Below are 15,581 nucleotides of genomic sequence, written 5' to 3' on the forward strand. Positions count from 1 at the left end.
AGGGTATAACTTTCCTTGCATGAGACATAGCCTGTCTCCCTGAGGGTAAGCTTTTCTACGAGACAAAGCATGTCTCTCTAAAAGGGTGGGTGGGGGCCTGCAAGTATCAAGGTGAAGAAATGCCAAAATCAAGGAGATGATGGTGTTAATAACAAAGACCAAAGATTTCGACACCTTTTTCCAGTTCTGTAAAGATTATTCAAGTTTCATATTACGCACTCAAAGCTATAACCAAAACTGATTTCACCAATATCAATAGTGTTATGACCAAAAATATAGAGTAGTGCGAATATAAATCCTTCGCATCTAAGAAAATGATACTACCATAACCTTGTTTTAACACCCATAACTGACCCAAGGAAATGAGATTAACACTTCAATATCTTAACATTTAATGAGCTAGTAAGAGCTTTCTGGAAACGATAATAACCTGTTGACAGCCTTTTAAACACTAAAAGCGAGTTCATAAAGCTTGAAATCAAAGCATTGGAGTGTTAATACCATTTCCCTTCTCTTTATCATGTTTTTGACAATTGCAGCAAGAGAAAGGGATTGGAAATTCTATCGGTGTGAATCAATTCCCTTCGCATCACTGCACTATCTTATGAATAAACTAAACCCAACCATTTTTTATTATTTGCATTTAATTCGCATCAGATGGCCACTCTCATACACGAAAACTAGTTGAGAAACGATTTTCCAAACAATTGGCAAGCAAATTTTCGGTACAGGCAGATATCCTCCTCTCAAAATTAGAATCACAAACACAGGAACATATGCATTTGTAGGCAAAGAAGCGCATAAACCAAATTCAAAGATGAGTTTTTACCTTTGCTGAATTGAAGCTCCAAATCGGATGCGATCCTCCTTGTGAAAGCAGGTGAATGTCAAGTACAGAAGACCAACAAATAATGTAGAGGATCCCAAGAGAACAAATAACTTGCTGGAAGAGAAAAGAAAGAAGAAAAAAAAAATTCCCTTTGCAGACTTTCTCTTTAAGAAGGAGATGGCCCCTCTTCTTATTTTTTATTTCAATTCGATTGAAACTAAAAGGGCTTTTTTTTTTTTTGGGGGAAATTGAGGGTATGAATGGGGGGATGGAAAAATGAGGAGGGTTTGGAGCTACCGTGGTGAAAGGAGAGGAAAATGGTGGAGAGGGTTTCGGAAAAGAGGGAAATGGGTTTGGGTCTCGTGGTAGGGACGGTGGTTGAAGTGGAAATGATGGAGGCGAGAGGTGGTGGCCGGATTCAATGGTGGGTGTGCTGGTTTCCGGCGGGGTATGGTCGGAGATGGGTTAGAGGGGGGCGTGAAGATGGCGGTGGAAGATGGGTGTGGCCGTTAATGGTGGAGGCACGGCCGGAGCTGGGAGAGTTTGGGTTTTCGAAGGGTTCTCGAAAATGGGTTTTGGGAAAACGGCTGCGATGGAGAAGAGGGTTTGTAGGAGTGGAGATGGGTGCGGTGATGGGGATAAACGAAGGTGGTGGAGGCGGTGGAGATGGAAATCGGAAAAATGGGTTTGCAGATTTGTGGTAGGGACGGTGGAGATAAAGATGGAGTAGGGTCTGATGAAATGGGTTTGCAGGGATGATGGTTGAGGTGGCGGCTGGCAATGGGTTTGATGTTTGGGGAAATGGTCAAGGATGGGTGGCTGTGGAGGAAGCTTGGCCGGAGGAGTGGGGTTGAGCTTGCCGGATTCCGGCAAGCTTATCGGAGAAGATGGAGATAGGTGGTTGGGGCGAAAATCTGCAGAGGAGGTGGTGGTGTTTTTTTGTTTTTTTTTTGAAAATGGGTTTTGGATTTGCAGACAAAATACAAAATGATAGAGGTGGTGGTGGTGATGGGCGGTTTTAATGGGGGTTGGGGTAGGTTTTCGAGATGATGATGGGTGGCTATGAGGGTTTGATGGTGGTGGCAGCGGGGGAGGTATGCCAGAGAAGATGGAGGAGGAGGAGGTGGGTTTTTCGAAAATGGGTTTTAGGTTTGGGAGGTGTGGTTTTTTTTTTTTGTTAGGTGTTGAGAGGAGGGGAAGAAGAAGAAGGTGGGATGGGATAGGCTTGCCGGATTCCGGCAAGCTCGCCGGAGAAGATGGTGCTGGTTTTTTTTTTTTTTTTTTTTTTTAAATGAGTTTTTGCTGGCTGATGGTGGGTTTGGTTAGAATCGGTTTTGGGGAGGAGCCTAGGTGGTGGCTGTGGGTTGGGTAGAATCGGTTTTGGGGAAGAGGCTAGGTGGTGGCTGTGGGTTCTTCTCCCTCTCTCTCTTTTTTTTTTTCTTTTTTGGAATGAGGCCTCCCTCTTCATGCAAGAACTCTCTTTGTTTTATACTTAGGGTTAAATCCTTAACTCTAATCCTAACCATCTATGTGGCATCTTCCTTTCCTTGGGTGATCTCCACCCTTGATCTACTTCCTCCACAAACATTCCATTTTAGAAACCCTAAAACCCTAAAGTGTTCTAACTAATCTAGACCCTACACCTCATCTTTCTAATCCAATGGTCTATGTATGTGGCTTGTAGAGAAAGCCATACCCACTTTACAAAAACACCCAAAGGATGAGGTATTTTACCCTCCTGCCATTATCCCCTCCTTTTACAAAGAAGAGACATATTTCCCTCCTTTCCTTTAATGGGCCACCCTCTTTAGCGTATTTTCTGTGCTGGGGGGGGGGGGGGGGGGCTATGCAAGAATGGGAGAAGAATGAATTATCATTTTTATTTTTATCTTCTTTTGTACATTTCTTCTAGGAGAATGATATCGGCACATCCATATTTTGATAATTACACTCCTCAATTTGGGCCCATTTTCTCGAAATATTATTCAACTTGAGGACTTTTACTCGACTTTGGAACTTTAGCTCAACTTTTAGGGACCTCAGGACCCGGTCAAAATGGGGTGTCTACAGCTATGTATTTCATAACTGCTGTGATTAGCGTTGTCTAAGGGTTTATAAGGGTTGATAAGTGTTATTAATGTTTGATGGCCCTACCATTGAGTTGAACCCTTGCTAGGTATTTCATAACTGCCGTGATTAGGGTTGTCTAAGGGATTATCCAAAAAATAATCCCTTATTTTTTGGCTTTGATAATCCCATAGAAAACCCCCATTTAGGTACTAGAAACCACCTTTTAGCCCATGACCCTATTTTATTCCAATCTGTCCAATTGAAAACACCCTAGATAAGCTCCATTAAGCCACAACTTTATAGCCCCTTTTAGAGTCTTGAAGTTTATGTTAGAGAATTTAGAACCCCTGTGTAAAATTATAGAAAAATGCCCAAATCAATGGTTTCTCTTCTTTTACACTATGATGGACATTTGAAGGATGAGGTTTCTTGGGACTATGTCGGGGGGAGGAAGACATTGTTATTGGTTTCCCGCCGAATTAATTTTGATGAATTTCAAAGTGCAATCCAAAGAAGAATTAGTATAACAGAAAGAAATATTTTATTATCGATCAAATGTCGATACGTTCTTGATCCATATATAATCATTTTAATCGACGCTGATGATGATGTCCTTCAAACAATGTTAAGGATGTCTGACAAAGACATGTTCAATTATGTGATGATATACATAACGAAAACCATAAGTGAGAACGGTATTAATTCATTCAATTCGTCATTGCTTCCTCCAAACAATGTCTGTATTAGTAGAACCTCTATTAATCCTAACATTCCATCTACTTTGATTCCGCTCCAAGAACGTGCACGCGAACAGAAAAATGTCAAATTTCGCCCGCAATTTGAAGTGGACTTGCAAAAAGACTACGAAAGTGAATTTGTAAGTGAAGAGATCATTGATACCAGTGTAGGAGGTACTCCAGGAGAATGCAACATAAGATACTTTTGTTCTTTGGTAATCTTTCAAGACTTTCATAGTTCAAATTATGAATTAATCATATGAATTGAGGCTGATTATATATTTTCGAACTATACAGGTCTCGATTTGACTTAAATGAAACATTGGCAAGTGATTTGCATGCTAACCATGTTACCGAATGTATAGATGAGTTATAAAATGTTGGAGATCAACGCAGCATACAATCGGTGTGTTACTGGACGAAACACATCTGCGAGGGAAATATCTAGGAATCTTATTGATTGCAATCGGTGTCGATGATAACAACGATTTATATCCATTAGCATTTGGGGTGGTGGAGACGGAGAATGAAGATAGTTGGGAGTGGTTTCTGTAGTTGTTGAAAAGGCACATATTGATGAATGTATTCACTATATGCTCCGATCGGAAGAAGGGGTTGTTGCAGGCAGTACCTACAGTATTTTCCAATTGTTATCATAGTTATTGCATGTGTCACCTGGCTGCCAACTTCCGGTCCGACTTCAAAGATCTTTTACTTGAGAGATTGTTCCGGAGAGCCGCAAGAACATTGAGGGAGAGTGTTTTAAAAGAAACAATGGAGAAGATTAAGGCAAAGAATGAACGCGCACATAAGTGGATAAGTAACGTTCCGAAGGAAAACTGGGCTAGTTTTTATTTCAAGGGGGATATGTATGATGTATTGACTACGAATAGATCAGAGTGTTTCAACGCTGTCTTGAAGGATGCCAGAAAATTACCGATTACATCATTGGTAGAGCACACTCGACATCAGACTACCCAGTTCATTCAGAAGTGTAAGAAGTTAGGTAGTAGTTGGCACACAAAGTTGACTCATTACGCAGAAGAACGTATAGAGTCATCACTGAGGGAGAGCTGCCAATATACAGCTAATCGACTAGGGACTCAAGAATTTGAAGTAAAGTCCCTTGAAACTACAGATTCCGTCGATTTCATAACTCGAATGTGTAGTTGTCGTGCCTTCCAAACATACGGACTTCCGTGCGGACATGCAGTCGTAGCCATTAACATCACAGAATTCGATCCGTACGATTACTGCGACGAATGTTTTGATGCAGAGAGGTATCAGGATACATACGCTAAGGTTGTGCATGCAACACTAGATCCAACACAATGGCATGAAAGTCCAGAACCGTTAATGACAATATTACCACCGCTTGCAAAGCGACCGCCTGGAAGGCCACGCACGAGAAGAACGGATTGCGAGTTGAAAGGTTGATTACATTATAAGTGCACCCGATGCCGACAACTTGGTCACAATAGAAGAAGTTGCAAAGAACCTCCTGTCGTCGGACCGAACCTCGACGAAACTGCTATTGGACCTTCTGCACCAATACTCACGAGGTCGGGCATACCTTGTCAAGCTCCCTTCTTTACGTAAGGGTGTGGGTTTTCTTGATGAGAAGTTGTATATGATTTTTTTATGTACTCATATACTCTTACGATTTTTTTTGTTATTTTGTAAATAGCCGTTGTATTCAAATACACTTATAATTTTTTTGGAGTAGAAGTCACCCTATTTTTGAAACAGTAACGAATCAATTGCTGAGTTATTACAGTGGGTCCCATAGCTTGGCATAACTCGGCCTAATATGGCCAAGTAATAATAGAGGTCCCCTCCATCCCTAATAATTTCTAAATTTTCATATGTGATACTCCCATTTCATCTCTTGGTCACCCCATTTTCATATGTGATATTCTCATTTTCCTTGACCTGGTAACCCCTTCCAGGCCCAACAGACATGAACCGAAAATTTTCCGGTGTGATAACCCCATTTCATCACTTGGTCACCCCATTTTCATAAGTGATACCCCCATTTTCCTTGACCTGGTAACCACTTCCAGGCCCAACAAATAAGAACCAAAATTTTTCCAGGTGTGATAACCCCAGTTTCATATGTTAGAACCCCATTTTCCTTGACCTGGTAACCCCTTCCAAGATCAACATACATGAACCGAAAATTTTCCAGGTGTGATAACCCCATATTATCTCTTCGTCACCCCATTTTCATATATGATAGCCCCATTTTCGTTGACCTGGTAACCCCTTCCATGCCCAACAGATAAGAACCGAAATTTTTTCAGGTGTGATAACCCCAGTTTCATATGTGAGAACTCCATTTTCATATGTGATACCCCCATTTTTCTTGACTTGGTAACCCCTTCCAGGCCCAACTGACATGAATTGAAAATTTTTCAGGTGTGATAACCCCATTTCATCTCTTGGTCACCCCATTTTCATATGTGATACCCCCATTTTCCTTGACCTGGTAACCTCTTCCAAGCTCAACAGATAAGAACCGAATATTTTTTAAAATAAACAAAACCACCCAAGGGGTATTCAGGTAAAAAAACATGACTGGAAAAGTAAAATGGACCTATTTCACAAATTTGAAATGTGGGGGTACCGTTTCACTATTTCCGCTATTATTAGGACCCTTTTGACCAAATTTCCTTTGAAATAAAGTATCCAACAATTGTATATCCCATCATCTAGTTATTGAAATGACAAGCAACTACTTTGAACGTGTTGTAATCCCTAAGGCCAAGCCTGGCAGCAAGTATTTTTTTCATGATAAATCGGTGTCTCTTGAGTGGTGATCAGAGAGGGCAGGGCAGAAGGAGAAGAAGAGAGATTTGAGAGGATACGGTTGAGAATTGAGAAATGGCTAAAATCAAGAAAAAGTTGATCTTATTTTGAGTAGGGTTTTTTGTTTCCTGATTTCTCACCCTTCTTTCCATTGAGTGAGAGAGCAGGAGATCGTCCTGTGTTTCCAGATTTTAGAAATCTCGGGATGGGGAGAGAAATTTCTAAAACCTGGATTTCTTACTTGAATTCCAGGATAATGGATTGAAAAATCTAGAATTCTACACCACTTTCAAACTAAAACCTGGATTCAAAAATCCACGTATCCATACAGCCCCCAAGCCACTTCACCCGCCCTACGCCTCTCTCACCACTTGGAGACACTAGTTTATCATGAAAAAAAAATCATGGTAGCCAAACGTGCCCTACACGATAAGGTTTTCCTAATTGTTTTATCAGCTATCTATTAATTTTCTCTGGCCGGTAAAATTGGAACAATACAAAGCAGATTAGCATGGCCCTTACGGAAGGTAAACATAAACCATTTGCGAAATTGTACTCTCTCTCTCTCTCTCTCTCTCTCTCTCTCTCGAGTACCATGTAAAGAATTGTTATCTCATTTCGAAGGTGCTTTGTGTTGCAACTATGAGATTGTGAGTTCAAGCCCGCTTGCCTACCAAGAAAAAAAAAATAGAACCTGGAGGTTGGAGGTTCAATCCCAGCTTACCTACAAAAATAGTACCTCTAGCTCACTGGTCAAATGCTCTGTTCTCCAACCTTGTGCTTGTCTTGGAGCATGCATGAACTGACTAACCGGGCCAACAATAAAGATAATGTCAGGTCTCAAAACTGTTAAGTATATCAGCTTCCCTATCAACTTTCTATATCTCCCTAGGTCATCCAGTAATTTACCTTGCTCTTGATCAAGTTTCACATTAGGACCCGTAGGAACCTCGACTGGTTTAGTCCCTAGCATTCATGTTCCTTCTAACAAGTTCGTCACATATCTTCTCTGAGAGAGACAGATACCACTCTTTGGCTTTTTCACTTCAATGCCTAGAAATATCTCAACGAATAGAGATCTCCAATTCTAAGGTGTCTGCTAAGATGACGCTTTAGCTCTCAAATTCAAATACTATCATTGTCAAAAACAATAATGTCGCCCAGATACACCAATAGTACTATTATACCATTAGTTTGACCTCTCACAAATACAGGATGATCTAATGTTGTCCTCTTCATTCCATACAGTGCTACTACCATACTAAATTTGTCAAACCATGATCTGAGAGACTGCTTGAGCCCATAAATTGACTTCTTTAATTGCCATATCTTATTAGATAACTCCCCCTGAGCAACATAACATGGAGACTGCTCCATATACACTTCCTCCTGCAGATTTCTTTGAGGAAAATCATTCTTTACATCAAGCTGAGACAATGGTCAATGCAAATTATTTTTTTTATTTAGTCTTTTTATTATTAGGTTAGCATAGTATATATGGAAACCCACTTTATAAACCCTACAAAACTCTCTCAAAATCAGCAAAATGTATAACAACAATAAAAAACCACCAAATTCTCATATATGCACATGCTACACAATATTCAAATTCTCAATTTATAAAATAAAAAACATATATTGCATAATAAATAAAAAATAGATTTGGAATTGTCAATCATATCCAAGAAATCATGAAGAATCCCTATAAATTGATGAATAAACAGCAGTTATCTATATTGACGGAGATGATTATGGAGAAGATTAAGATGATTAAAGGGAATAAAAAGTGGAAGCTTTTTCTTACCTTGAAACGGGGACTGGAAATCCGCTTGCCCTGGACGAGTTTTCAAAGTTCAAAATCTTGATCGCCAATGGGGGACAGTTTTGATGGTTTTGATTTACCCGACAAATGATATTTTCAAACCCCACCCCACCCCCCTGCAGTTCGTATTCGCCTCCCTTATAATGTGAACAGTGGGCAACTTAACGCATTTTTACGTCAAATCACGTTAAATATTTGGGGGCATGCGTACTGCAGTGGAAGTGAAAATATCATCGCCCTAATTTATTCGAATGATTTTTGGGGCACAACCTCTTCAGGCTGTGGCCCATCTAATGGACGGTTTGGATCATCTTATGGTGCGGGCCATACCGTACTTTTTAATAAAGTGAGGAGTGCAATCATCAAAATACGGTAGTGGTGATAGTCTAAGGCAATTTCGCACAAAGACATACTGCGACCCCTCTTCTGAATGAGATAGAGCCACCTCAAGCACTTTGAGAGTGCCTCATAATATGCGGCTACATAAACCTAGTTGTTTCTGGCATAGATGGTGCTTTCAAAGTGCATATTTTCATGTAAAAATGATATCTTTTTTTCATGTAAGAATGATATCCATAGACCATAGTAACTAGCGAACTTAAAATTCAAAACAAGGTTTCTGAAATAGTCATTAATATGGTGTTCTAAGTGTGACACAACTTGGAGGGTTGTTATGACCTCCCTGACATGGGTGAGACTTCCTTGCATGTCTTGTGAGAATTTTAGCGGGTGGTTGAATTTATAGCAGAAAATAAAGCTTCCACTTATTTCACTTGCTCGAATTTCTACAGATGAAAAACGATTTCCAAAAGCTTGATAAATTGATTTTGGTAGAGAAGATCTTCCGGATTTTGCAAAGAATACAGTCCATTTTCTATAAAGCATAGGGTTGGAAGGAGAATGGGAGCCCACTTCTCATAAAAATAGATCTATATAATGTTTTTTTTAAATGGTGAAATTTCATTAAAAGAACATCCGCAACGAGGTCGTGAATACAATAGAAAACAGATAAAGAAAAGAAAATATAGAAAACAATGCTCCTCAAGGTAGAAGAAAATCAAATATCTCAGGTGATCCTCATCCATTTCACATGTCTAATGTGGGACTAGCAATGTGAAAACCACAAGATAGCTACAACAGGGTTTCTGAGATCTTCCCCGAGGGACATTCCCGCCCTCGGAGGCAAACCGGGGTTACCACGCCCTAGCTCTGATACCATTTGTAGGGGATTTAACCGGGTAGAACTCAACCCTAAAAGCTAGCCGTTAGAAGGAGGGTGCCCATTTCCTTATAACCCACCCACATCCATTTCACATGTCCGATGTGGGACTATTGCTTTTGCGTGGAACCCCAACAGATAGGACCGTACCAATGTCAACCAAGGTCTCTTCACCTGAATAATACAGACCATCATAGGAGGTATACTGCAGCCAAAAAAGTCATCCAAAATTTAATGTAGATTTTGGATCTGTTTTTGGGGAGAGTTTGTATGTTATAAGTCCATAAGTCCAGTATTTTTCAAAAAGAATTTCACGGCTTACACCATACGATGATCCAAACCATCCATTTGATGGGCCAAGACGTAAATATGTTGTGCCCCAAAAATCATTTCCTTAGGATGATCCCAACCCACCGATCTATAGAGATTTCCATAATGTGTAGTTCCTCTATAGGACTAGGATCATCCTATGAAAATGAATTTTGGGGAACAACCTATTTCGTCGTGGCCCATCAAATGGACGGTTTGGATCATCATATGGTGTAAGCTGTACGGTACTTTTTGAATAACACTGTACCATACGACTTGCCACATATAAAAACTCCAGTTTTTGGATGGCCAACAAAGCCACCTTTTACCCCTCAGGCTCTCCTTTGACCCCCGGTTGAAACATGTACAACAACGTGAGTTTATCCCATTATCCAAACAAATGAACGGTTTTGGGTCATCCTACAAAGTGGGCCGCACTGACTTCTCAAAACATGCTGAACTTCACACCATTACAGCAAATAAACTCTCTCTCTCTCTCTCTCTCTCTCTCTCTCTCTCATAGCTAAGTTACAACAACTAGGGATGCATTTTGGGTCCAATTGGATTGAGTTTTTGCTGAAAAACGAATTAGAATCAACTTGAACCTAACCCGAATTTATGGTAATACATCAACCAAAATTCTCAAAAATCTACCCTTGTACCTCTACCAACAACACACACATACACAAAGGTTTGAACAGACACACACATGTGATGATCTGATTTGTTGATCTTGTGGACCCGCCACTTGTAGAACGGACTAATTCCATGCCAGACCAAAATTAATGTCTTAACATGTATGTGGGTGGGCCCCATGACAGAATCAACACCTAAGCTGATAAACATGGACTACAGATTCATGTGACCCAAGGACTACCTTGCCTACTCTCCTTTTAGAAAATATGGTATTAAACAACGAAGATATTGTGAAATGCGCTAATCATTGGCCAACTAGAAACAAACTGTAATGGTGAGTTAATCAAGGAAGCTCACCGTCCTCGTTTTCTTGACAATCACTTGTTGATTTGATGGCACCGTCCTCGTTTGTGAATTATCAAGGAAGCTCACCTAACTCAAATTCGCTTAACAAATGGTGGTTGAGATGAGCTTGACAGCACACTTTGGCACTATTAAAGCATATACACAAGAATCTTATCCTTAAATTATAATGGTGAGTTAATCCTTGTTTTGACATTGGCACTCCCTTCTTTATTTTAAACCTCTCTTCAAATGTGATATATCTTAGTTCGGAATTGTACCAGGCTACTAGTGTGGTCAACGAGAAATAAGACACTGGATTGAGTTTTAAAGTAGCAGCGGTTAGGGAAAGACCAGCATATTCTGCTTCTGGTTATATATATGTTAAAGTATAAAAGATTAACATAAGGAAAATGATATGGAGACCGAGAGTACCACCTAGCAGGGGACCTGCAATGAGAAAATGACATGTGTTCAATAAAAAATTACTTTTTATGATTTCCCCAGACTTATGGGAAATTCAAGAAAAAATTTACTTTTTATGATTTCCCCACACTAAAGGGAAATCCCACGTCATTTATGATATTGTGGCGTTAAGCTATTTGTTCGGTCTCCTTTTAGGTCCTACTCTCGGTTTCTCTAGCATTACTCTTAAAATAACACCTTCTCCAACAGCTTAAGCTTTTGGAGTAACCCATTGTTTCATATGGTATGTGAGCTCAGGGCGTGGTAACCCTGGTTTGCCTCCGACGACGAAAATGTCCCTCGGGGAAGATCACGGAAACCCCGGTATAGTCTCATGGTTCCAACGTTGCCGCCGTGTGGAGGGGCGAGATTGTCCACGGGGGAGATTGTTGGGGTTTCCACACAAAAGCAAAAAGATCCCACATCGGAAAGTGATATGGATGCGGATGGGCTTATAAGGGAATGTCCCCTTAACAACTAGCTTTTAGGGGTGAGTTCTAGCCGATTAAATTCCCAGCACATGGTATCAGAGCAAAGGTTCTGAGTTCAAACCTCATTTATAGCAAAAATCCACATGCAATGGCCAAACTCAAAAGAGGGACCACATGTGCCACGTGTAGGCCAACCCTAGAAAGAGGGGCCACACGTGAGGGGGGGTGTTAAAGTACAAAAGATTAAAATAACACCTTCTCCAACAGCTTAAGCTTTTTGGAGTAACCTAGTTGTTTCATAATATAAGATGATTAATTAACTTATGTTAGACAATAACAAATAAAGAATCTGGATGGTCATAGCAATTAGCATTTGAAAATAATTCTCTAATTAAGAACATGTGCACTCATTGGTTATTATATATACCGATTGATTGTGTATAAACTATAGAAAAAAGGGTTTGTTGAAAAGCTATCTACAACATTCATTTTGTTATCTGCCTCAATTTCAACCACCCATCAATAAGCTCTCATGTCTAATAAGGGCAGGGATAATCATAAAAATTCCATTGGCTGAGCGTTCTGAACCATCGGACCAATGTTTTCTTGGTAGGCAAGCAGGCTTGAACCCACAATCTCATAGTTGCAACACAAAGCACCTTTGAAATGAGATAGCAATTCTTTACATGGTACGAGAGAGAGAGAGAGAGAGAGAGAGAGAGAGTACGATTTCGCAAATGGTTTATGTTTACCTTCCGTAAGGGCCATGCTAATCTGCTCTGTATTGTTCCAATTTTACCGGCCAGAGAGAATTAATAGATAGCTGATAAAACAATTAGGAAAACCTTATCGTGTAGGGCACGTTTGGCTACCATGATTTTTTTTTCATGATAAACTAGTGTCTCCAAGTGGTGAGAGAGGCATAGGGCGGGTGAAGTGGCTTGGGGGCTGTATGGATACGTGGATTTTTGAATCCAGGTTTTAGTTTGAAAGTGGTGTAGAATTCTAGATTTTTCAATCCATTATCCTGGAATTTAGGTAAGAAATCCAGGTTTTAGAAATTTCTCTCCCCATCCCGAGATTTCTAAAATCTGGAAACACAGGACGATCTCCTACTCTCTCACTCAATGGAAAGAAGGGTGAAAAATAAAAAACGGACGAACGGTGTCTCCCATCGAAGATTTTGAGGAAATCCAAGATTCTAAAATCCACATATCCAAACGGCCCCTTAAAGTCAGGAAACAAGTGTCTCCAAGTGACGGACTAAGAATCAGGAAACAAAAAACCCTACTCAAAATAAGATCAACTTTTTCTTGATTTTAGCCATTTCTCAATTCTCAACCGTATCCTCTCAAATCTCTCTTCTTCTCCTTCTGCCCTACCCTCTCTGATCACCACTCAAGAGACACCGATTTATCATGAAAAAATACTTGCTGCCAGGCTTGGCCTTAGGGATTACAACATGTTCAAAGTAGTTGCTTGTCATTTCAATGACTAGATGATGGGATATACATTTGTTGGATACTTTATTTCAAAGGAAATTTGGTCAAAAGGGTCCCAATAATAGCGGAAATAGTGAAAGGGTACCCCCACATTTCAAATTTGTGAAATGGGTCCATTTTACTTTTCCAGTCATGTTTTTTTACTTTAATACCCCTTAGGTGGTTTTGTTTATTTTAAAAAATATTCGCTTCTTATCTGTTGGGCTTGGAAGGGGTTACCAGGTCAAGGAAAATGGGGGTATCACATATGAAAATGGAGTTCTCACATATGAAACTGGGGTTATCACACCTGGAAGAATTTTGGTTCTTATCTGTTGGGCCTGGAAGGGGTTACCAGGTCAACGAAAATGGGGCTATCATATATGAAAATGGGGTGACCAAGAGATAATATGGGGTTATCACACCTGGAAAATTTTCGGTTCATGTCTGTTGATCTTGGAAGGGGTTACCAGGTCAAGAAAAATGGGGTTCTAACATATGAAACTGGGATTATCACACCTGGAAAAATTTCGGTTCTTATTTGTTGGGCCTGGAAGTGGTTACCAGGTCAAGGAAAATGGGGGTATCACTTATGAAAATGGGGTGATCAAGTGATGAAATGGGGTTATCACACCGGAAAATTTTCGGTTCATGTCTGTTGGGCCTGGAAGGGGTTACCATGTCAAGCAAAATGAGAGTATCACATATGAAAATGGGGTGACCAAGAGATGAAATGGGAGTATCACATATGAAAATTTAGAAATTATCAGGGATGGAGGGTACCTCTATTATTACTTGGCCATATCAGTCGGAGTTATGCCAAGCTATGGGACCCACTGTAATAACTCAGCAATTGATCCGTTACTGTTTCAAAAATAGGGTGACTTCTACTCTAAAAAATTTATAAGTGTATCTGAATACAGCGACTATTTACAAAATAACAAAAAAATTCGTAAGAGTATATGAGTACAAAAAAAAATCATATACAACTTCTCATCAAGAAAACCCACACCCTTACGCAAAGAAGGGAGCTTGACAAGGTATGCCCGACCTCGTGAGTATTGGTGCAGAAGGTCCAATAGCAGTTTCGTCGAGGTTCGGTCCGACGACAGGAGGTTCTTTGCAACTTCTTCTATTGTGACCAAGTTGTCGGCATCGGGTGCACTTATAATGTAGTCAACCTTTCAACTCTCGATCCGTTCTTCTCGTACGTGGCCTTCCAGGCGGTCGCTTTGCAAGCGGTGGTAATATTGTCATTAACGGTTCTGGACTTTCATGGCATTGTGTTCGATCTAGTGTTGCATGCACAACCTCAACGTATGTATCCTGATACCTCTCTGCATCAAAACATTCGTCGCAGTAATCGTACGGATCGAATTCTGTGATGTTAATGGCTGCGACTGCATGGCCGCACGGAAGTCCATATGTTTGGAAGGCACGACAACTACACATTCGAGTTATCAAATCGACGGAATTTGTAGTTTCAAGGGACTTTACTTCAAATTCATGAGTCCTTACTCGATTAGCTGTATATTGGCAGCTCTCCCTCAGTGATGACTCTATACGTTCTTCTGCGTAATGAGTCAACTTTGTGTGCCAACTACTACCTAACTTCTGACGCTTCTGAATGAACTGGGTAGTCTGATGCCGAGTGTGCTCTACCAATGATGTAATCGGTAATTTTCTGGCATCCTTCAAGACAGCGTTGAAACACTCTGATCTATTCGTAGTCAATACATCATACATATCCCCCTTGAAATAAAAACTAGCCCAGTTTTCCTTCGGAATGTTACTTATCCACTTATGTGCTCGTTCATTCTTTGCCTTAATCTTCTCCATTGTTTCTTTGAAAACACTCTCCCTCAATGTTCTTGCGGCTCTCCGGAACAATCTCTCAAGTAAAAGATCTTTGAAGTCGGACCGGAAGTTGGAAGCGAGGTGACGCATGCAATAACTATGATAACAATTGGAAAATACTGTTGGTACTGCCTGCAACAACCCCTTCTGCCGATCGGAGCATATAGTGAATACATTCATCAATACGTGCCTTTTCAACAACTTCAGAAACCACTCCCAACTATCTTCATTCTCCGTCTCCACCACCCCAAATGCTAATGGATATAAACCGTTGTTACCATCTGTGGACCCCGATCCGAGACAGGCAGCGGGGGACGTGCCCCACGCGCGAACAGTCTCAGGATCATCCACGTGAATGGAGAGCTCTACCAAGGAACTCTCGAAAGAAGTGCCTCTCACAGTATGAGTGGCGATATAAAAGGTGAGATACCTCTCGATTCGGGGACTAGCCCAGATTCGAGGCGTACCTTAAACAAAGAAGAGTCGCCATCCAAGGAAGTGGGCCAAGGATCCCATAGTATGCTCTGTTGCAACAGATAACCAGAGATTATAAAAAGAGGGTTCGTGCCTGGTTA

The 15,581-nt window shown here is 40.6% G+C and overlaps 2 protein-coding genes and 1 non-coding gene across 3 annotated transcripts; 1 reads left to right on the top strand and 2 right to left on the bottom strand.

Moving 5' to 3' along the window:
• The first annotated feature begins 4,302 nt into the window (after nucleotides 1-4,302).
• On the top strand, nucleotides 4,303-5,073 carry LOC143888744 (uncharacterized). Its single transcript, XM_077393160.1, has one exon. It carries the CDS (start codon nucleotides 4,303-4,305, stop codon nucleotides 5,071-5,073), a length of 771 nt encoding a protein of 256 aa, XP_077249275.1.
• A 7,310-nt stretch (nucleotides 5,074-12,383) lies between these two features.
• Nucleotides 12,384-12,485, bottom strand: LOC143889014 (U6 spliceosomal RNA). The gene has a single exon (XR_013254641.1). It is a non-coding gene; the product is annotated as a U6 spliceosomal RNA (small nuclear RNA).
• Nucleotides 12,486-14,325: 1,840 nt separating this feature from the next.
• On the bottom strand, nucleotides 14,326-15,186 carry LOC143888745 (uncharacterized). Its single transcript, XM_077393161.1, has one exon. The coding sequence runs from the start codon at nucleotides 15,184-15,186 to the stop codon at nucleotides 14,326-14,328; it is 861 nt and encodes a 286-aa protein (XP_077249276.1).
• Nucleotides 15,187-15,581: the final 395 nt, after the last annotated feature.

This window comes from Tasmannia lanceolata, unplaced genomic scaffold (assembly GCF_043159265.1).
Source record: "Tasmannia lanceolata isolate RefF3 unplaced genomic scaffold, GAP_Taslan_0.1 ptg000012l, whole genome shotgun sequence".
In the NCBI taxonomy this organism is placed as follows: domain Eukaryota; kingdom Viridiplantae; phylum Streptophyta; class Magnoliopsida; order Canellales; family Winteraceae; genus Tasmannia; species Tasmannia lanceolata.

Coding starts and splice junctions, on each gene's coding strand:
- LOC143888745 (XM_077393161.1), bottom strand. CDS start 15,186: ATGAATGTATTCACTATATGCTCCGATCGGCAGAAGGGGTTGTTGCAG.
- LOC143888744 (XM_077393160.1), top strand. CDS start 4,303: ATGTGTCACCTGGCTGCCAACTTCCGGTCCGACTTCAAAGATCTTTTA.